The sequence below is a fragment of the Doryrhamphus excisus genome, chromosome 18 (assembly GCF_030265055.1).
Source record: "Doryrhamphus excisus isolate RoL2022-K1 chromosome 18, RoL_Dexc_1.0, whole genome shotgun sequence".
Lineage (NCBI taxonomy): Eukaryota > Metazoa > Chordata > Actinopteri > Syngnathiformes > Syngnathidae > Doryrhamphus > Doryrhamphus excisus.
The window spans coordinates 14,825,981-14,848,889 of record NC_080483.1 but is presented as its reverse complement, the minus strand read 5'-3'; the positions used below and the strand labels follow the sequence as shown (position 1 = coordinate 14,848,889).

The 22,909-nt window shown below is 42.6% G+C and overlaps 2 protein-coding genes across 4 annotated transcripts; one reads left to right on the top strand and one right to left on the bottom strand.

Annotated features, from left to right (window-relative positions):
* Positions 1–1,189: 1,189 nt before the first annotated feature.
* rem1 (RAS (RAD and GEM)-like GTP-binding 1) lies at positions 1,190–8,007 on the top strand. Of its 2 annotated transcripts, XM_058055200.1 has the most exons (5): positions 1,190–1,278; positions 2,184–2,569; positions 4,747–4,829; positions 6,484–6,691; positions 6,848–8,007. In XM_058055200.1, exons 2-5 carry the CDS (start codon positions 2,218–2,220, stop codon positions 7,123–7,125), a joined length of 921 nt encoding a protein of 306 aa, XP_057911183.1. In that variant the 5' UTR covers positions 1,190–1,278; positions 2,184–2,217; the 3' UTR covers positions 7,126–8,007. The 2 variants fall into 2 exon arrangements, with proteins under 2 accessions (XP_057911183.1, XP_057911184.1); XM_058055201.1 differs by lacking the exon at positions 1,190–1,278 and having other exon boundaries at positions 1,665–2,569.
* st3gal8 (ST3 beta-galactoside alpha-2,3-sialyltransferase 8) lies at positions 6,079–22,790 on the bottom strand. Of its 2 annotated transcripts, XR_009120064.1 has the most exons (11): positions 22,679–22,790; positions 18,930–19,371; positions 18,698–18,785; positions 18,485–18,623; positions 16,581–16,774; positions 16,324–16,503; positions 14,970–15,015; positions 14,779–14,898; positions 12,880–14,606; positions 12,722–12,794; positions 6,079–6,774 (listed from the first exon to the last, which is right to left on the bottom strand). XR_009120064.1 is itself a non-coding variant. In XM_058055199.1 (9 exons), the coding sequence occupies exons 2-9, from the start codon at positions 19,090–19,092 to the stop codon at positions 14,439–14,441; spliced, it is 1,098 nt and encodes a 365-aa protein (XP_057911182.1). In that variant the 5' UTR covers positions 19,093–19,371; positions 22,679–22,790; the 3' UTR covers positions 12,713–14,438. The 2 variants fall into 2 exon arrangements, 1 of the variants encoding a protein (XP_057911182.1); XM_058055199.1 differs by lacking the exon at positions 6,079–6,774 and having other exon boundaries at positions 12,713–14,606.
* Between the last annotated feature and the right edge of the window lie 119 nt (positions 22,791–22,909).

Here is a 22,909-nt window from a genome sequence, read left to right as displayed (position 1 = left end):
TTCTGTTTTGATCGGTTTTGGTAACTATGAAAATATAAAAATATAAGAGACACAAATATTTTAAAAATACAGTCTTTCATGAATTAACTAAAAGAGAAGTAAAAAAAAAATTGGCCGAGTAGAGCCGAAAAATATTCCACTTTCCGCTTTGAATCTGAAACTTTATTAGGTTGTTAAGATGAGTCAGGAAGTGACATGTTCTCCTCTTGCATCATTTTGTTTCCCATGTCAGTGCTAGGCAATGGAAAACGGAACAACATATCCATTTAGGAATGACAAACATATAACTACACTGTAAAATCCATTAGTTAGCCTGACAAAAAAAAGTAAATATAACTTTAAAGCCATAGTTGACCATAACAGATGTTTACGTTTTACTTGGTACACTCAAGTGAGAATTGTTCAATGATGAGAATATACTCCCAATGTGCTAATATGATTAACTTTTGGACCTCTCCTGCTTAATGATGTCACTAAAATATTACTAATAACCCTCAAAGCACCTCTCTGACAAAGTAAACATTAAGGCTGAAACCTATTAGAGTGAATATCTAATGAATTGTGTGCTATTTTATCCTTCAATAATGGAAGCCAGTCTCATTATTTCATTTTTCAATCCAAAAAATATGCACGTTAGGTTAATTGGAGACTTTAAATTGTCCATGAATGTGGATGTGAAAGGTTGTTATAAGTGCCCTGATTGGCTGGTGACCCCTCTGAAGTCAGCTGGGATAGGCTCCAGCTCACCCCTGACCCTCATGAGGATAAGTGGTATATAAAATGAATGGTTGGAGCAAAAATCAACAAGTCCCTCCTGACTGAATGATGCCAATGTCAGTTTTATTTTTTTTTTATAAACATGTTATCAATTAATGTTTCACATGTCAAGTAATCCCGCCTGACTTTTTTTTTTTTTTGTCACAGGAAGTGACCACAATTTTTCCTAACCCGAGTCCACACTGTTTAACACACACACACACACACACACACACACACATTTACACACGCTCCCTCTTCAGATATCTGATTCTCCTCTGGTGTCACCCACATGCACACAGCGAGGGAGGTAGATATCTCTGTGATTCCACTGCTGAATTTTTAAAGCTGTTGTGGAACTTTGTTGTTCAGCCGGGTCACAGTGACGGTGCACGGGTGAGTGGAGGGGGGGGGGGAGTTGTGTTACATTGCAACGACAGACAAACAAACAAACACACAGAAGCTGGAGTGCAGTGGTTTTGTATCCCGAGGCCGGACGGATTTTTTTAAAAGGGGCGCCAGGTAGGTTGACGACTGCATGATATTACCAGGGAAATTAACTTATTATACTTATTGTGTATGAGTGTGTGCGTTGTGTGGCTTGTGACTTTTGACCTTTGTGTTAGCAACCTTTTAAAGTCACTGAAATGATATCTAGTGTAATATCTAGCGACATTTTATTTACAGACAAAATGGGATGGAATGTAAAGAATAATCCTTCGGATTTGCCACATTTGTAGTTGCATTCATTTTTTGCCAAGATCTTATATGGATGAGAGAAGAATTTTCTATGGAATTTTCCATATTGCAAATGTGTTGGACAGTTCCTAACCCATGTGTGTAATTCATAATATATGTATAATAACAAAAATAGGCACCATTCACATAATTACCAGCACAATTACAGTACTACAGTAAACCTCGGATATATCGGACTCGGATATATCGGAAATTCGCTCACAACGGACAGATAAAAAAGAACCGATTTTTCTGTAATGCATTTCCAATAAAAATTCATTGCATATATCTGATTTTTTTATAACGGATTTCGCCTATTTTGGACAAAATCTCCAGTCCCGTTCCAATGCATTTCCATTAAATTTCCCTCGCATATATCGGATGGCCGCATCGTGGCGCTCCGATTCGCCGAATCGTGACAGGCCGCTATACGACGTCATTTGCAGCGTTTGCAGCGTTGCCTGCGCGTCCAGGTACATTGGAAACATAGTCAAGGAAGTGCCTTTTTATAACGGATAAAATCCGATTTACGCATATACCGGATATAAATCCGATATATGCGTAAAACGGACATTTTCCGGTATACGCATATAACGGATTTCGCTTATATCGGACAAAACCAGTGGGAACAATTGAATCCGATATATCCGAGGTTTACTGTAGTAATTCTTATATGATTGTCTCCTCAGACCAATTCCGTCCTGATGCTGTCCCCATAACAACATGAGTCTCAACATCCAAAGAGACAAGGCTGTCCTGCGGCGGCGAGGCAGCACGCCAATTCGTCCCACCCACCTCCTACAGCAGCCCCTGTGCATCCGAGAGCCCCACAGCCCCGCCAGCAGTGAGCGGTGCCCCCAGCGTAGGCATCCTCCACTGGCACAGTCCGCGTCCTACCACCCCGGAGACAAGTCTCTCCACTACCGAGTGCAATGGAGCTCAGACTCGGACGACGACTCGCAGAGCGATTCAGATTATGTTTACAGGGTGATGTTGCTAGGCGACAACGGGGTGGGGAAGAGCAGCCTGGCCAGGATCTTTGCGGGTGTCACGGAGAAAGAGGAACAACCTGGAGGTGAGATGTTTTGAGTCCCTTATTCGCTACACTGCTCAGAGCCGGGGCTGCACGGCGGTCGAGTGGTTAGCGCACAGACCTCAGGAGACCTGAGTTCAATTCCACCCTCAGTTTGCATGTTCTCCCCATGGGTTTTCTCCGGGTACTCCGGTTTCCTCCCACATTCCAAAAACATGCTAGGTTAATTGGCGACTCCAAATTGTCCATAGTTATGAATGTGAGTGTGAATGGTTGTTTGTCTATATGTGCCCTGTGATTGGCTGGCCACCAGTCCAGGGTGTACCCCGCCTCTCGCCCGAAGACAGCTGGGATAGGCTCCAGCACCCTCGTGAGGAAAAGCGGTAGAAAATGACTGAATGAATGAATGGTTGAAAAACGGCTGCACAAGGCCTCACAGCTAGGAGACCCGAGTTCAATTCCACCCTCGGCCATCTCTGTGTGGAGTTTGCATGTTCCCCCCGTGCATGCATGGGTTTTCTCCGGGTACTCCGGTTTCCTCCCACATTCCAAAAACATGCTAGGTTAATTGGCGACTCCAAATTGTCCATAGGCATGAATGTGAGTGTGAATGGTTGTTTGTCTATATGTGCCCTGTGATTGGCTGGCCACCAGTCCAGGGTGTACCCCGCCTCTCGCCCAAAGATAGCTGGGATAGGCTCCAGCACGGCCGGCGACCCACGTGATAAGCAGCATAGAAGATGGATGGATGTAACAAATAGGTTTAATCGCTTCATACACAGTTTTGCATGTAGTTGTTTGTATTTTATAGCAACTTTGTATAGTTATTTAATTTAGCTTTTGTATATAGTTACTGCATAGTGTAAATCTAGGTATAAATAAAGTTATAATTTGTTTTTTACTGTTGGATTTGTAATTTTTTTACAATTATTACTTATTTACATATTAGGATTTATTCATTTTGTCATAAGGATATTACTTTTATATTCTAAAAAGTGTATTTATTTGTAATTTAGTTACTATTTAAATTGGGTGATGCGTTTTGTTACATTCATTCATTCATTCATTTTCTAGCGCTTTTTCCTCACGAGGGTCGCGGGGCATGCTGGAGCCTATCCCAGCTGTCTTTGGGCGAGAGGCGGGGTACACCCTGGACTGGTCGCCAGCCAATCACAGGGCACATATAGACAAACAACCATTCACACTCACATTCATACGTATGGACAATTTGGAGTGGCCAATTAACCTAGCATGTTTTTGGAATGTGGGAGGAAACCGGAGTACCCGGAGAAAACCCACACATGTACGGGGAGAACATGCAAACTCCACACAGAGATGGTCGAGGGTGGAATTGAACCCTGGGTTTTGTTACATATTAAAGACAAAAGTAAAAACAATGCCATTATATATTTTTTTGCAAGCTATGTAAATCCCCAATGAAGGATAAGATTAAAAATAAATAAAGTACACCCTTGGACAGACACACTAAATACAGTATATATCTTCAATGAAGCTAACATGCATGTTTACGTAAACATTAAGGATAATTTAGAGTCTTCAATTAAACTCAAGTCTATGTTCATTTAAACATTTACTGTCTTAAATAAACTTAAATAAACTTCACGTACCTGTTTTTGTTCGAGACAATTTGGCCTTTAACATAAATATATTTTGTAAACAATGAGGACTTTGGGAGAACAATGTACATATTCCTAAACCGGCTTGATCCAAGTGCTAAATGGGGGACAATGTCAATCACGTTTAATCAAAGTGGACTTGTCGGTTTGCGCTTGACTTTGTCGGGATGTCACAACCTTGAATGACCTCATCGATGGGCTTCGGTGCTGATTGGCCCGAGGCGTTCATTGACATGTTTACTGACCCGGCCCCTGTCTGATGTGATGCGCGCTGGCAAAGTGTGTCGCTTGTTTTCTTGTTTTTAAATCGTCACTATTCCTCTTATGTTCGTTTATGTTCCTAATCTCCTCAAAGAAAAGGTAGCACGTGAGTATCATTTTGGCCCTCATAGCTATTCAACGAATTACATTGTCTCTGAGTGTCAACGTTGCAACAATATGGCCGAACACCAACACTAGTCATGTATGCGAAAGAGAAACACAGGAAATGGTTAGAAATAAACAAAAGTCATAATTCATACTCTACCACATGAATCCTTCAATTATCACCAATATTAAAGATTTTCATGGTGTGTTTTTCAGAGGACACGTACCAGCGAACGCTGACTGTAGACGGCAAGGAAACCACGCTCATCGTCATGGATACATGGGGCAGCGACAAGCTGGTAAAATTCCTAGCTACACCGGCACTGATGCAGTAGAAGATATCAGTTGATACTGCGTTCTTGTATCGGATGAATAATGGCGTTAGGACGTCAGACACTGTCCCCCCCCCCATGAAGAATTAGCAGGGCCCCGGGAAGTGGGCGGCAGTCAATCTTTTGTGTTAATTTCTTGCCGGTGTAACAGATAGCAGCTAGTGTGGCTGTGGATAGTCCAATGTCCAATGACTTTTTAACATGAAGTTGTATGACATAGTCCATCAACATGGACTTGGTGTCGTGAACCCAGTTCTGGTTGGATTTTGTTAGAGGAATATAGTTCCCGTGAGTTGCATCACCTCTATCGACTATCCATTGTTGTATGCGTGATGAATATGGCGTCATCCGCTGATATGAACTGAGAAAGCGATTTTTGAGGTCTGTTTTTTTTTTTTTCCAAGGAGGCATTTTTGTAATGCGCTCTTTTGAACGCATATTGTTCGGACAAGCCAAACTATTTTGTGGCACCAGAAACAAACTATGTTTCTCATCACCGATATCCAACCAGAACTGGGTTCAGTCAGACCAAGTGGGAGGATTTGGGGTGGGGTGTGTGTGTGTGTGGGGGGGGGGGGGGGGGGGGGGGGGGTTGCTTCACATCACAAAAAATCCAAACTATCTGTTTAACTCTCAATCAGTGGGGATGTGTGGACGCCTGTTCAAATCTGTGTAAGGCATTACCCAGGTCACGTTACAACCAGGGGTTAGCAACCCGCATGTGGCTCTGTGACCCCGTTTTACAGTACTGAAGTGCCCAACATCCACAGATTGTGCTACACTCTTAAATTGACTTATCTTATCTGACCTGCAATTGGCTGAGAACCAGTCCAGGGTGTACCCCACCTCTCGCCCGAATACAGCTGGGATAGGCTCCAGCATGCCCACAACCCTAATGAGGATAAGTGGTATAGAAAATGGATGGATAGATCTTATCTGACCTGCAATTGGCTGAGGACCAGTCCAGGGTGTACCCCACCTCTCGTCCGAACACAGCTGGGATAGGCTCCAGCATGCCCACAACCCTAGTGAGGATAAGTGGTATAGACAATGAATGGATAGATCTTATCTGACCTGCAATTGGCTGAGAACAAGTCCAGGGTGTACCCCATCTCTCGTCCGAATACAGCTGGGATAGGCTCCAGCATGCCCACAACCCTAGTGATGATAAGTGGTATAGACAATGAATGGATAGATCTTATCTGACCTGCAATTGGCTGAGGACCAGTCCAGGGTGTACCCCACTTCTCGCCCGAATAACAGCTGGGATAGGCTCCAGCATGCCCACAACCCTAGTGAGGATAAGTGGTATAGAAAATGGATAGATAGATCTTATCTGACCTGCAATTGGCTGAGGACAAGTCCAGGGTGTACCCCATCTCTCGTCCAAATACAGCTGGGATAGGCTCCAGCATGCCCAAAACCCTAGTGAGGATGAGTGGTATAGACAATGAATGGATAGATCTTATCTGACCTGCAATTGGCTGAGAACCAGTCCAGGGTGTACCCCACTTCTCGCTCGAATACAGCTGGGATAGGCTCCAGCATGCCCACAACAATTAAACAACAATTAAATTGTGTGTGGATATTGTTCACGTCACTCATGTGATACTCACGCTAGGAGGAAGATGGCCGCACTGCTCAAGACGACTGCTTGAAGGTGGGAAGCGCTTATGTCATCGTCTACTCCGTCACCGACCGCTCCAGCTTTGACGCCGCCGCCGAGCTCCGCATCACGCTGCGACGTATCCGCCAGGCTGAGAACCTTCCCATCATCCTCGTTGGCAACAAGAGTGACCTGGTGCGCTCCAGGGAGGTGGCGGTGGAAGGTGAGCTTTGTGATGGTCCTTGGTCCACAGCCCAGTACCTATTAGTACTGGTGTCTGTTTTCCCACTGCCTTGGGTCTCCTTACTGTGTAAATACAGAAGACTATTGTGGAATAACATAACTAAGTGGAATAACATGGCATATTCCCCGTCTCCAGAGGGTCGAGCGTGTGCAGTGGTCTTTGATTGTAAGTTCATCGAGACATCAGCATCGCTGCAGCACAACGTAACCGAGCTCTTCGAGGGAGTGGTGCGCCAAATCCGCCTCCGTCGCAACGGCGCAGACGCCTCCCAACGCAAATGCTCTGTACCCAAGCGCAAGGAGAGCATCACCCAGAAGGCTCGCCGCTTCCTGGACCGCCTAGTGGCCCGCAATAATCAGCGCATGGCTTTAAAAGTACGCTCTAAGAGCTGCCACAATCTGGCCGTTCTCTGAGGAAAATCAACGTCTGGAATCAAAGCTGGACAGGAAACAGTTAGATGACTTCCTGTGGCCTGTGACAGCAGGAAGACAAACTGCCAAGCATCATCACGGGCCTGAAGTGAGGAGGTTATCAACCTGTGGATGGCAAAACTCCAAAGAGGACTCACTAAAACAGCTCCACTATTTTTTGTGGTGGGTTGAGGCAGGAACAGACCATTACATCAAAAACTGTTTTGTTTTTTTTTAATTGCCATGTCTTCATCTCCTATTGCTATTTGCTAGTTGAAGCACATTACTGCCACCAACAGGACTGGAGAAGAACATTTTGTTTTCTTACTTTTATTAAGAGCCAAAAAAGTTTTTAATGTTTTTTTTTCCATGCTTTCCTATTATTTCCTATTATTTCTCTTCTCTTATGTCCAGTATGAAAGATATTTTACATTAAAAAACAAAACCATGTCTGTGGTTTGTATGTTATGGATGCTAAGAAAACAAAATGGCTGTCCTTGGCTAAGGTCTAAATGGTAATGGTAATGGTTTCATTTCATTTGAACATGCATCAGATTACAATTGAATGCATCCCATAATCAGTTCACAGTTCCACATGTCCAAAAGGAGTAGGAAGAAGCAAAGCTTATTAAATCCTACCCCTCCATCTGGTACTTTTACAATCAGTAACTGTTACATTTGTTCACTTCCTGCTTTCCATAATACAATTTAAGTTTTTTTTTTTGTTTTTTTTTTTGTTTTTTTTATGATGCGACCCTACAATGACATAATGGGTACCATAGTAACTGTCAAGGCAAGGGTAAGAAATGCTTCTGTTTTCATTTAAGCATCCCACAGGATAAGGTTTTAATGTATGATCATACCTCGCTATATCACAGTTCAAATATCACTCCCTCGCTATATTGCATTTTTTCCAAAAAATAATTAATAAATGATTGTTGCTTCATATTGACTATGACCTATTATTAGTTCCAAAAATACTGGAAGACGTATTATATGCAAGTTCTACTCTCATTCCATGTGGAAGTGGTAAGATTTTGGCTGCTTTGTTTTTCTTCACCAGTCCGTTTGAAACACTTTAAGGTTATAATAAAGTACATTGGAGAGTAGCTTAGTCGCTTGCTATGCTAGTGGCAGTAATCCTGTAGCCTGCGCAATGTGATGTAAACAAATAATAACAGGGTGTAAATGTGACTATGTCTACAGGGCTTTAAAAAAAATGTGAAAGTCATACAAAAATATTAGTTTTTTATTATTGAATCCTACTTCATGGAAATTCACTTATCACAGTCAGTTCTAGAACTAATTAACTGTCATAAACGAGGTATTACCGTAATACTATATGCGCCATCCATTCATTTTCTATGCAGCTTATCCTCATTAGGGTCACACCGGAGTCCCTGGAGAAAACCCACGGGGAGAACATGCAAATTCTGAGAATCGAACCCAGGTCTTCCTGAGTGGAATACATGCTAACCACTCATCCACTACTATACACTACCAATACAAAATTTTAAGACCAGTTGAAAAATTGCAATTTTACTTTCAAGATGTTCTCACGTGTTGCAGTTCGAGTTCCTGCAAAGGTTAAAAAAAAAATCCGTTAGTCCTTCCAGAAGAAGGTGTTTACGTTATGGTCGTGATGTGCAGAACTGAGATGCTGACACTACAGTAGAGTCAGACATTGGGCAGGCAGCAGTGTTTTCCTGACTGTCTTTGTCTAAGGATTTAGACTCCTTCCAGACTCGGACTTTTAATGATCTGGTCTCGTGGATCACCATGACACCGGTCTTGCCTTTACAGACTGTCTGGGCTGAGCCTGCAGAGAGGCTACACAATTAATAGCGGTTACGCTACTAGCGCTGACCATGTATGGATTGTTTACTATTGCTAATTGCTAAAGATGCGAGCAGTGGCAGCATCTGGGGTTACCATGGCAACCCCACTATTATCATTGTTATCAATTGTTGGTAAGCTTTATGGTGATATTAGTTAGATAGGAAAACAATATGGCTGCTTTTATGTATGCATTATAACCAAAGAGGTGTAGAAGTGTGGTGCGTAAGCGTGCGTGTGTGTGTGTGTGTGTATGGTGGGGAGTAAACACACTTTTTAACCCCCCCACACACACACACAGGAACAAGACTTTAGAGAGACAGTAGATGGAAATGGAAGAAGAGTGTTGAACATTGATTTGATGAGGGTAATGGAAAGAATGCATGACTCTACTCAACCCGGATGACACACACACACAGACACACACACACACACACACACACACAGCGCCATGTAAACATCCTCTCAGGGTGCAGTTGAGGACCAGAGGCCCACGACTGTCAGATCCTTTTCATATGCTTTGTACAAAAGGAGAAACACAGCGGATATACTATATTTACAGTTGAAAACTCTAAATCAGTGGTCTCCAACCAGTAGCTTGGGACCCACCAGTAGTTCACAAAAGGTTTAAAGAATATTTACTTCAACTCTTAATATATTTTATAACTGTTCAAATCAGATGTTACGTTACGCCTCTATTTAATGACAAATGACTACAAAATAGCATAACGAGTACACCGTTTGCGTGACGATGTGAGTACAATTGAAATGTCTTATATCAATAAAACAGAAATATTTGCTCTAAGAGTGATGAAAGTGAGACCCCCCTGCTCTACACCGTCTTCAGCAGTTGTGCCTGTCAAGTGTGCAGCTGAAGACGGACTATAACAATGAGCATACAGGTGCAAAGTAAAACAATACTATTTAACGTTTACTTTTCTTTACACTTGCGAATGTTAAAAATGCGACTTAAAATATTACCTGTGCATTTAATTAATCTTTTTTCTATTCCAGTTTAACCTTGGAATAGATTATTTAAAAATAATAATAAAAAATTAAAAAAACTCAGGTTCCCTTCCTGTGACCCTAATGAGGATAAGCGGTATAGAAAATGGATGGATGGTGCATATAGTACTACGGTAATACCTCGTTTATTGGTTCTAGACCCGACTGTGATAAATGAATTTCCATGAAGTAGGATTCAATAATAAAAAAATGAATATTTTTGTATGACTTTCACATTTTTTTAAAGCCCTGTAGACATAGTCACATTTACACCCTATTATTATTTGTTTACATCACATTGCGCAGGCTACTGGATTACTGCCACTAGCATAGCAAGCGACTGAGCTACTCTCCAATTTACTTTATTATAACCTTAAAGTGTTTCAAACAGACTGGTGAAGAAAAACAAAGCAGCCAAAATCTTACCACTTCCACATGGAATGAGAGTAGAACTTGCATATAATAAGTCTTCCAGTATTTTTGGAACTAATAATAGGTCATAGTCAACATGAAGCAACAATCATTTATTAATTATTTTTTGGAAAAAATGCAATATAGCGAGGGAGTGATATTTGAACTGTGATATAGCGAGGTATGACCGTACATTAAAACCTTATCCTGTGGGATGCTTAAATGAAAACAGAAGCATTTCTTACCCTTGCCTTGACAGTTACTATGGTACCCATTATGTCATTGTAGGGTCACATGACCTCGTACTTTGGTACGAGGTACATTATTTAAAAAAAAAAACAAAAAAACCTTAAACTGTATTATGGAAAGCAGGAAGTGAACAAATGTAACAGTTACTGATTGTAAAAGTACCAGATGGAGGGGTAGGATTTAATAAGCTTTGCTTCTTCCTACTCCTTTTGGACATGTGGAACTGTGAACTGATTATGTGATGCATTCAATTGTAATCTGATGTATGTTTAAATGAAATTAAACCATTACCATTATTTCTATTTACATCACCTCCTATGGTTTACATTATCACTACATAACACATAATGTAATACTTATTGTATACTCAAGATGATAGAAGGGGTTAATATGCAGCAAATAGTGGAGTGGATAGGTGACACTGACGTCACCTTCGTCCCGGGCTGCATACGTTATACACACGTGCAGCTTTAGCCTTGTTTTATGGCACACTTAGAAGCTAACAAATGTCATCATGTGTTTAGACAAAGTGCAGATTCCTTTCTCTCTGCTCCACACACACACACACACACACACACACACACACACACACACACACAGCAGAGAACCACAAGAATGTAAAGTGAACACTCTCAAACACACGTCCAGCTGTTGCTGTGTGTTAGCAGGATGGAGTGAACTGTGGCTCCCCCTGCTGGATGGTGGGAGGATTTTCAGGGATCAGCTGTTTTGTCTTCATTTATTCTTTCTTTCTCCATACTGCTTAATTCTCATTAGGGCTGTAGGGTTATGCTGGAGCCTATCCCAGCTGTCTTCTACACCCTGGACTGGTGGCCAGCCAATCACAGGGCACATATAGACAAACAACCATTCACACTCACATTCATACCTATGGACAATTTGGAGTCGCTAATTAACCTAGCATGTTTTGGGAATGTGGGAGGATAAGAAGAAAATGCGTTGAGAAGTTACTTAGGGTAGAGTTGGGCATCGACCTTTGATGGGAACCGGGACTAACATTTCGATTCTCCTGGGATTGTTAATTTTTTAAGTTTTGATTCCTCATTTTAATGAGCCTGGTTGCACGGCGGTCTAGTGGTTAGCACGCAGACCTCACAGCTAGGCGACCAGCGTTCAATTCCACCCTCGGCCATCTCTGGGTTTTCTCTGGGTACTCCGGTTTCCTCCCACATTCCAAAAACATGCTAGGTTAATTAGCGACTCCAAATTGTCCATAGATATGAATGTGAGTGTGAATGGTTGTTTGTCTATATGTGCCCTGTGATTGGCTGGCCACCAGTCCAGAGTGTACCCCGTCTCTCGTCCGAAGACAGCTGGGATAGGCTCCAGCACAACTCGCGAACCTCATGAGGAAAAGCGGTAGAAATTGAATGAATTTTAATGAGCCCTACACCAAATCAAATGGCTGCATAACACCAACAAAGAAGAACAGCAGGAAGAATTTGTGTTCATCCCAGACAAGTCAAGTGTCACTATGTTGGAAGTCCAGAAAACAATGGCAATCTTCTTCCGGATGTGTATTTGATCCACATCCTCCTACAGGTTTTCAGCAGATGCTGCACGGAGTCCAAAGACACACAGACCGTCTCTTAAGTGTATTTCTGCGTGGCGCATTTGTGTATTTAAGTATAACCCAAGTACACTTCTGAATGGTTTAAAAAAATAGCTAGAAAACCAGCCAATGATTGTAGTTGTTACTGCTAAAGGTGACCAATCAGATATTCGGTTTAGGTGGGAATGTAGCTTTGATTTTTTTTCTCTCCTATAACTCATTCAATCACAGCCATTTTCCTCAAAAAAACAACCATTTCAGTAGAATACATTTTAAACAATTTTGCTTTCAAGACACATATAATAATATTGTGTTCTATTGGGGGCAACACGAAGATTAGGATTACGAGTTAGCAACAACGTAAATACAAGTTATGCTAGGCTAATTGCACAAGTGAAACGGACCGTGTTTAAGCTTACAGTGGTTTAATAATTGGTTAAAAAAAAGTACAAAAGTTACCATAAAAATGATAAAAATAAAAAATTATAGTTATTTTACTGGTGGCGAGAGACCAAAAGCACATACCTGTCAAAAGCAGCACCGGGGAAAGAGACAGCCGGAAGCCAAGGCCTTGTTCCACAATAACACAACCGGATTTCTACCACAATAGGGCCACAATATAACCATAAACACAATATAACCATCTGCACTTTAATCAAAATCGTTATTCAGGATACTCTTACTTCGTGGGGAGAAAAGGCGACCAGCAGCAAGTAAGAGGGGATGCTATAAAACGGCTCCCTTTAATAGGGGGCCCTCTAGAGGCGATTGGCTATCATAGCAGGCAACACATGCATGACCAAGTCCATTTTGCCACAAGAAAAAAAAAATGTATAGCTCACTTTATTCTTTATATTCATGTTGTTTTTTTTATTCTCATAATTTGATGTATGGGAATTTGTTCTTCGGAAAAATCCATACATCTATAAGCCAAAGCCTATGCAAAATGTGATTAAAGAAATACTGACCGATGCATATTTTCCTTCATTGTCATTTGTACACAAATTTATACATGATTGATAATCAGCAATCGGGATTTCAGCATTCACAGTACAGAAAGCGCAGCAGTCAGCTGGGCCACTTGAGCGATACCTGTTGGCCGGTTCTCGAACCTCCAGTCACGCTAATTTACACTTACGGTAGCACAAAAGAATGTGTCATGAATGTACGAGTTGTTCTCAAAGGTGACGTCTCGCATCGACTTTGTTGTTGGACTTTACAAATTACTGCGACATTATGTAGTGATTAAGAAATAATAACATTCTTTAAAGCAAACACATGAATTGAAATCCTTTTTTCGATGCCAATCACTCAGCAGTGCTGGTGTGATCGTGTTAAGGCATGTTATGCGAGTGCATCCAGATATTATCTGTCATCATTTCACTTGAGGAAAAAAAAAAGTATATTTCATTCATTTGGAAACACAGGCAATTAGGATGAAATACTTTACGGATGCAAAACACGGGAAATGTGTTTGGAATATCAGCAATAATCAAGACGAGCAGATTCAGGACGGTTACCATTCAATTCTGTCTCTGAAAGAATGGAATCCTTAAAGCCCCTTTTACACAAAACCCTGTTAGAGATCCTACTACTGATACATAGCCGGGTCAATTGATGTCCCCTAATTCGGTGCTGGTTCCGACCACCAAGAAAACTAACATTTCAGGGTGCTTTTCACACTTTTTGTCAATTTCCTGCAGCCTTTCTTCCTGTTTAAATTCCCACGCCATCCAATTTAAGGAGAGAGCAGTGTCAAGTGATTTGCCGTGATGCATTTAGGGTGTTTATAGTATGTATGTATATTGTAAACGCACCCGCACAATGTGTGAAAGCATCCGAAGTGTGCGTCCGGAGTGTGAAAGGGGCCAATGAAGCAGTAACATGGCTGCCGTTTGTTTAAGGCAAAGTGCTCAGATAAAAAAAAAGAGGTTATCCCTAAATAGTGTCAAGTCTGTGGTTGTTCCCCACTCAGCGCAAAACTTTTTGTGGTTGCAGGACGGTCCGAGAAAAAAAATTGTCCACAGTGGTGTCAAAAAGGCACATGGATGTTTTCCCCAAGATGGGCGAGCAGTCTTTGTCCTGAGTCCCGATCCTAGCCAGGAGGACAGCCGGCAGTCAGCAGGACTTGAAGTCACTTGACGTCAAGCTTTGTCATTAAGTGGCGAATGTCCACGTATGTTCATGGGCTGGTCAAGACCTGTTGTCAGGGGTGGGGGGTCCAGGTAGGTAGGTGGTCTGTTCACATGTGCAGGCTGATTTTTCCCTCCTTGGCCAGCTGCTGGATCACTTGAGTCTCAAAGTCGGCGCTATGGACACCGGTCTTCCGGAAGGCTCCGGCATAGCGATTCTCCTCCCAGTAGTGATGCCAGTTGCCCTGCTTGTCTGCACCGTAACCAAACACTGACACCTGTGCACACACACATTAATATAACCTCGTTGATTGACAACACGGATACACAAAATAAGCATTAACATTCTTGGTAGACAACATAGACACATCAATATAATGCAACCATTATGTAAAGTATTTATAAGAACATTAGCAATATGTGTATATATGTGAACTATGACTGACTGACCTGGTCGCACGTGTGCAGAGCAAAGATGATGGCCAGCATGCCAGTGGACGGGTAGCGACCATGACGCTCGGTCCAGCGATCATGAACGTATTTAAAGAAAACTGGATTCACCACCAAAACCTGAAAAACACACACATTTTTACCACGTTATTGCAAAACAAAATCTGTTTTTATATTTCCAACTTTCTTACCTTGTCTTTATCTGCCTCCACTCTGTCTTTCACCCTCATGTACGTCCTGAGCACATTAAATACGCACATTAAAACGTGTTTCAACAAGGGATGAGCGCTCTTGAAATTGATAATCAAATAGACTGGCTAGAAATATTTCAATAATGAACAAAGCAAAATTTGTGCTCAATCAGAAATCTTTATTGCTCTCTGGTTCTACCATATCTTACTTATTGTGTGGAAATATGGGCTAATAACTATATAAAAGCAATCTTCACTCGCTAAATGTACTGCAAAAAAGGTCAGTAAGGATAATTCATAATGGCGCCTCCAGAGAACATACTAACTCCTTATTTCTAAAATGACAAATACTTCAACTTGCTGATATAGTTCATCTTCAAACAGCTAAAATAATGCATAAGGCTAAAAAATAACCAATTAGCTAAAAATGTCATTCAATACTTCTCTACAAGAGAGGAGAAATATGATCTCAGGGGAGAACTACATTTGAAACACTTCTATGCTAGGACTACGTTAAAAAGCCATAGCATTTCAGTATGTGGAATCAAACTATGGAATGGATTGAGTAAGGAAATCAAACAATGCACAACGATGAGCCAATTCAAGAAACAATACAAGCAGTTGATGTTTGCTAAATACAAGGATGAAGAGTCTTGAACCAGTCATGATGTGCTATATATATCACTATATTGACACGCACTATGGTACCCATTATGGCATTGGATGCTCATATCACCTTGTATTTTGGTACGGGACAAAAAATTAAAAAATGTAAAAAAAATTTAAAAACTAATTAAAAAAATAAATAAATAAATACTAGGATGAAGAGTCTTGAACCAGTCATGATGTGCTATATATATATCATTATATTGACACTTACTATATTACACATTATGTCATCGGATGCTCATATCACCTCGTACTTCGGTACGTGACAAAAATTTAATTAATTACATTTTTTAAAATTACATTATTTTTTTAATTAAATTACATTTTTTTTAAATTAAATTACATTTTTTTAAATTAAATTACATTTGTTTTAAATTAAATTACATTTTTTTAAATTAAATTACATTTTTTTTAATGAATTACAATTTTTTTAAAAATTGATTATATTAGGAAAGCAGGAAGTGAACAAATGTAACAGTTACTGATTGTAAAAGTACCAGAAGGAGGGGTAGGATTTAATAAGCTTTGCTTCTTCCTACTCCTTTTGGACATGTGGAACTGTGAACTGATTATGTGATGCATTCAATTGTAATCTGATGCATGTTCAAATGAAATTAAACCATTACCATTACCATAACCAAATATAGCCACATGATAAGTGTTACAGGTTTTGGTGTCCCCGTACATTTTCACCTGTCCAGTGGACAGAGCACTGGTCAGCCACTCCAGGTCTCTGAGCTTGAAGGGCAGCAATATGAGACTAACACCGTGAGCCACGTCCACAGCACTCTCCGGGTACAGGAAGTGATGCGTTGTGCGAGTCCCGACATCCTTTTCAAAACCTCGAGTCACGGCCTTGTTCATTCTGAGAGGAAGAACAAAGAGGTGAGTTGTGTGTTTTTTTTTGTGTGTGTGTGTGTGTTTGTGTGTTTACAAATGTACCGGATCACAGAAGCGTGGGAGTCGATCAGTTTTCCGTGTCCGGACTGTTGCAGGTTGCCGGAGTTTCCCACCACTGCACAAGCGCGGCAACGCGATGGTCGAGGTATGAAATCCACAGTGGGCGGGGAAATGACTTTGAACATTTCTGACATCACTTCCTGTAACGTTTGCTCGCTTCCGGAGCGTTGGAGACTCTGAGGAGTAAAGTGAGGCACATCACAGCCGAATGTGTCAGCTGTTTGAGTCACAAAAGGCCATCTGCGTGTTAGCATCAACTAGCTTGGGTTGCAGCGACAACACGGTGAATCAGCATGATGATGTCAGCGTCTGCCCCCCCCCCTCTCCACCCCCCCTCCTTTTAATCTGCTAATGGCATCTGCAGCAGGACGTAATGTACAACAGGAAATATGCTCACATGTCCGTCTTCTCATCCAGACAACATCGACGGGAAAGAAGAAAATACAAATGAACATTTTTAGATCGTCTCCACATCACGACTAAAAGTCTTCATCTGTGGTTTGGAGGAACGTCTTAATTTCTGTCACGTGCGCACATCAGATTTGATGACAGCTCCCATTAGACTCGCTTCTAATGGAATCTGCCAGTAACAAAATTCTCCGGGAGTCCTCTCCCATCTGCTTCGACTTGTCCGGGACTCCTCTTAAATTACTGCTGAGCAACACACCAAGCTTCCTGTGCTTGTGAGCCTTTAGCTCTAAGGTTGGGAACTGAATAAGGCTCAGGACTGTGTGGGTAACGATTACAACCTTTAGAGGATGGACTCATGAAAAACTGCAGTCCTCTGGGTCAATCCATCCAAATGTAAACATCCTGGGATTTCACCGACTTAAACCCAAGTCAGTAATCAGCATTGTTGCCATTTTTTTACATGTTGCAGACCAAATGACTAATTATGATTAGTTCTTGTTGAGTCGGTCCAACTAAGAAAACAATCCTTAGTTGCAGCTGTGGTATTTTTAATATGGTATTTTTCATTATTCTGAATATTTATTCATTTTCTAATGCTTTTTCCTCACGAGGGTCGCGGGTGTGCTGGAGCCTATCCCAGCTGTCTTCGGGCGAGAGGCAGGGTACACCCTGGACTGGTGGCCAGCCAATCACAGGGCACATATAGACAAACAACCATTCACACTCACATTCATACCTATGGACAATTTGGAGTCGCTAATTAACCTAGCATGTTTTTGGAATGTCGGAGGAAACCGGAGTACCCGAAGAAAACCCACGCATACACAGGAAGAACATGCAAACTCAACACAGAGATGCAAGAGAGTGGAATCGAACTCGGGTCTCCTAGCTGTGTGGCCTGCGACTTTAATTATTCATTAATTCATTAATTTTCTACCGCTTATCCTCACGAGGGTCGCAGGGGGTGCTGGAGCCTATCCCAGCTCACTTTTGGTGAGAGGCGGGGTACACCCTGGACTGGTGGCCAGCCAATCACAGGGCACATATAGACAAACAACCATTCACACTCACATTCATACCTATGGATTTGGAGTCGCTAATTAACCTAGCATGTTTTTTGGAATGTGGGAGGAAACCGGAGTACCCGGAGAAAACCCACGCATGAATGGGGAGAACATGCAAACTCCACACAGAGATGGCCAAGGGTGGAATCGAACCCTGGTCCTCCTAGCTGTGAGGTATGCGCGCTAACCACTCGACCAAAAATGTACTCCAAATTGTCCATAGGTATGAATGTGAGTGTGAATGGTTGTTTGTCTATATGTGCCCTGTGATTGGCTGGCCACCAGTCCAGGGTGTACCCCGCCTCTCGCCCGAAGACAGCTGGGATAGGCTCCAGCACACTCCGCCACCCTCGTGAGGAAAAGCGGTAGAAAATGAATGAATGAATGAACATTTTAGTGACTACTACTCACCAGCCACCACGTGAGGGCATCAGGGTCAAAGCTGTTATCTCCATCGTGGAGAACTGGCCGCTGTTTGGGATCATAGCGATGGCTGAACCAGTCTGACACGTTCAGATCCGAGATGCAGGACTGGGAACAACCGCATGGCCTGAGAGGACGACACAAGCGCTCAGACCAAAAAACGGGAACCCACCAGAACACTCGTTTGTTCCTCCGCATTACCTTGCGTCAGCGTCGGAGTTCTCTATCCGAGTCTGCAGCCTGGTGGTGATGGGAGGAATGTGTGTGTCGGGAATGCCGGCAGGAGGCGCTACAAACACGGCAGCGGCGTCAGAGAAACATGGAAACCGCCACAATGTATCCCACTGACATCCAACCCTCAAACAGCATAGTAATAGTAATTTCCAATCCATTCATACTACATAATAACATAATAATAATTAATAATTCTTACCTGACTCCCTACTGAAGTTTTCCCCAGTGGGTGTGGTCTGGCTAAAGGGCGTGTCCAAGGACAGCGAGAGGAAATGCCTCTTCTGGATACTCTGACTGGCAAGCATGAGGAGGAGGACGGCGGCGATCACCACCACCACGTACAGCTTCCTCTTCAGCAACATGGCTGGAAGTACGAGGGGCGGGGGGGAGGGTGGCAGCAGCAGCAGCAAACAAGCAGCAGTTAAGTCCGTTGTGCTAGCATAGCTGGAGCGCTCCTGCTGCCCTCATCTGGACCTCTGTATGGGTCCTGTTAACTTTGGTCTCACTTTTATCTCCATGGAGCAGATGAGTGTGTGTGTGTGTGTGTGTGTGTGTGTGTGTGTGTGTGTGTGTGTGTGTGTGTGTGAGTGTGAGATAACTTCTTGAACAAAACGCCCCTTTTCTGTTGGTGCACACAGGAACTATGGCAGACAAAGAAACACAACAACGTTAGTGACAGAATCCAGTATAATAATACCCAAACTAGACCAGGACCGATATGGGATTTCTGGGGCTGATGCCGATATTTAGGACAGAGAAAAAACAATATCCGATATATATCGGCTGATGGGCCGATATATGAAATAAGACATTAATATACACAGGATATAATACATGTTAGGTTAATTGGCAACTATAAATTGTCCATAGGTATGAATGTGAGTGTGAATGGTTGTTTGTCTATATGTGCCCTGTGATTGGCTGGCCACCAGTCCAGGGTGTACCCAGCCTCTCATCCGACGTCAGCTGGGATAGACTCCAGCATACCCGTGACCCTAGTGAGGATAAGCGGCATAGAAAATAAATGGACGTGTGAATTAAGAGCTGCATCGATCTTTTTTTTTTTTTTTTGTTATTGTTTTACAAAGTCACACCTTCTCTACGTGTCAACTGCTGTGGACAGAGTGGGGGGGGGGGGCAGGTACCCACAGGAGCTCTGAGAGAAATGAAGCAACAGACTCTCGACACAGCAAAAAAAAAAGTTAATATATCGCCTCCATTTTTACCGATATTGATTCATGTGTGATATGTGATTAATGTGATTAAGCCCGATTAATCGCCCCCCCCCCCCCCCCCCGATATATCGGTCGGGCTCGAACCCAAACAAACTGAACTTCACACATACATAAACCATTCATTCATTCATTTTCTACCGCTTATCCTCACAAGAGTCGTGGGGGGTGCTGGAGCCTATCCCAGCTGTCTTCTACACCCTGGACTGGTGGCCAGCCAATCACAGGGCACGTATAGACAAACAACCATTCACACTCACATTCATACCTATGGACAATTTGGAGTCGCTAATTAACCTAGCATGTTTTTGGAATGTGGGAGGAAACCGGAGTACCCGGAGAAAACATGGGAAGAACATGCAAACTCCACACAGAGATGGCCGAGGGTGGAATTGAACTCGCTGCGAGGCCTGTGCGCTAACCACTCTAACACCGCGCAGCACATACATAAACCAAAATTTGTCATTTTCCTGATGATACAGTAGATTAAGGACATGTCTTCAAATGAGAGTAGAGTCTGTACTAGTGCGAGACTATGAGCCCAGTTACATTTGTATCCATGTTATTTTTGGGTCTGTGGGACGGGGGGTTGGGGGTGACAGGGTCAAAGATTAAAGCGTTCCCAGAAAACCATGTGACAGCACTTCTTCGCGTCCCATCGTGGAGTCTAGACACCAGAATTGAAAACTGTCAGCACACTTTTAGACCTTGACCGGAGCCAACTCAACACTCACATGGACTACAGCATAGTCACCTCATGTTAGCTTTATCTGCTTTCGATTGGTCGTTATTTATGATTGACCGTGATGCTATTACACCGGACGTCTGTTTCTGGAGTGATTCTACAAGTGTGAATAAGAAGCGGGATTCGACGTGAGATAAGATTTATTTCAGAGCTACCTCTTAAAGCTCCGTCGCTCAATACTCCTCCGATTTCAATCATTTGAGGAGCTATGAGTCACTGCAGATGAATAAAATGGAAACCCTGGGCCAAGGTTTTAACACGGCCTAAGTGCTTGCTATAAATTGCGGGAATGTTTTAAATTTCATAAGCCAATGCCGCAATCTGAGGACTCATCATAATTTATGAACTGAAAATTGTTTAAATGGTGTTGTTTTTGTCCATTTTCAGTGATTTGTGCAGAAAACATGCATGTTGACAAATACAATAACGTTGCTGTTGTAGTGTAGTATGTTTATCATACATCTCCATGAAACTGTACATTTATAGCAGTGCTTCCCGATTATTTCCTGTCCCCCCCCCCCCAAGGGACATAAATGTTTGAAATACTACAGAAACTAATAATATTTATTTATTCATCTATACTGTACAGAGCGAACTTCAAAATTAATTCATTCATTTTCTGCCGCTTATCCTCACAAGGGTCGTGGGGGTGTTGGAGCCTATCCCAGCTGTTTTCGAGCGAGAGGCGGGGTTACACCCTGGACTGGTCGTCAGCCAATCACAGCACACGTATAGACAAATTGAACTTCAAAATGAAACCAGCGAAATGCAACAAAATGGAGAGTATACAAGCAGATCCAAGAGTCAAACTGCATGTCATTCATTCATTCATTCATTCATTTTCTACCGCTTTTCCTCACGAGGGTCGCGGTGGGTGCTGGAGCCTATCCCAGCTGTCTTCAAGCGAGAGGCGGGGTTACACCCTGGACTGGTCGCCAGCCAATCACAGAGCACATATAGACAAACAACCATTCACACTCACATTCATACCTATGGACAATTTGGAGTCGCTAATTAACCTAGCATGTTTTTTTGGAATGTGGGAGGAAACCGGAGTACCCGGAGAAAACCCACGCATGCACGGGGAGAACATGCAAACTCCACACAGAGATAGCCGAGGGTGGAATTGAACCCTGGTCTCCTAGCTGTGAGGTCTGCGCGCTAACCACTCGAAACTGCATGTCGAGTACTATAAATTTGTACATGTTGGTAGGTCTGCATTGAAATGAAACTCCACCTCACTATTTGAGAAACACTGATTTATATGACTCCACGCAGTTTTACCAACGAGTCGTCTCCATATTATAAAATATTTTCAGGCCTTACAGAAGCCAACAGGAAAGCACACATACAACTTCCTGTTTCAGTGCAGTACCAAAGGAAAGGAAAATGTGGTGTAAGTAGGTGTTTCCTCTAACAATTTCCACATATACACAACATCCATTTCCTGTCTACAAGCCAGTAAAAGCCTTTTTATATGTGGAGATTTCCCCTTTTTTTTCCAAACACCGGCGCTAGGGCTAAAAAGCTGCCACATAAGGTTATAAAGTCTTGAAGAAAAACGGACCTGAGACAAGATGCTGTCTTTACCGATGGGCTCGTGTTGAGGTGAGGTCACCGAGGGGTCAAAGAAGAGCCAGACAAGCTGAGAGGTGCCATTACAGTTTACGGGAAATAAACACTCTGCCACCCCCAGCACCGCCGTACCTCTTCCCCCTTTGTACGGGCCCATTTGGTTCCGAACAGAACCCCTCCATGGCGCTGACTCGACAGCTTCGAACGTGCGACACCATGACAACAAGCCGATACGTTAGCATAAAAAGTTGCCCCAAGTTTGAGGCGACCCCAGCCAAGTTTGTTCGACGCACAAAACACACCCAGACTGGCGGTACATTGGGCGGAACACACACCGAACCACAAAGTAACACATCTTTAGATAATTTACAGGGAAATAAAATAAAGCTAACTCACATGAAGTTTCGCTGCCGGAGGTCTTTCTTCTTCACTGGACTGAGGATGAGGAGGAGGAGGGGGTCACGATGCGATAAAGTCCCGCCCACCACGGTCAAGGGGCGGGGCGCCGTGCAACGGGAAAGACGTCATATGGTTGCTTTATTTCTGGTGAATCACTTTTTACCAAAAAAATTATTTAACTTTTATTTTAAACGTAATAATGAATTATATAATATATAAAAATTTAAA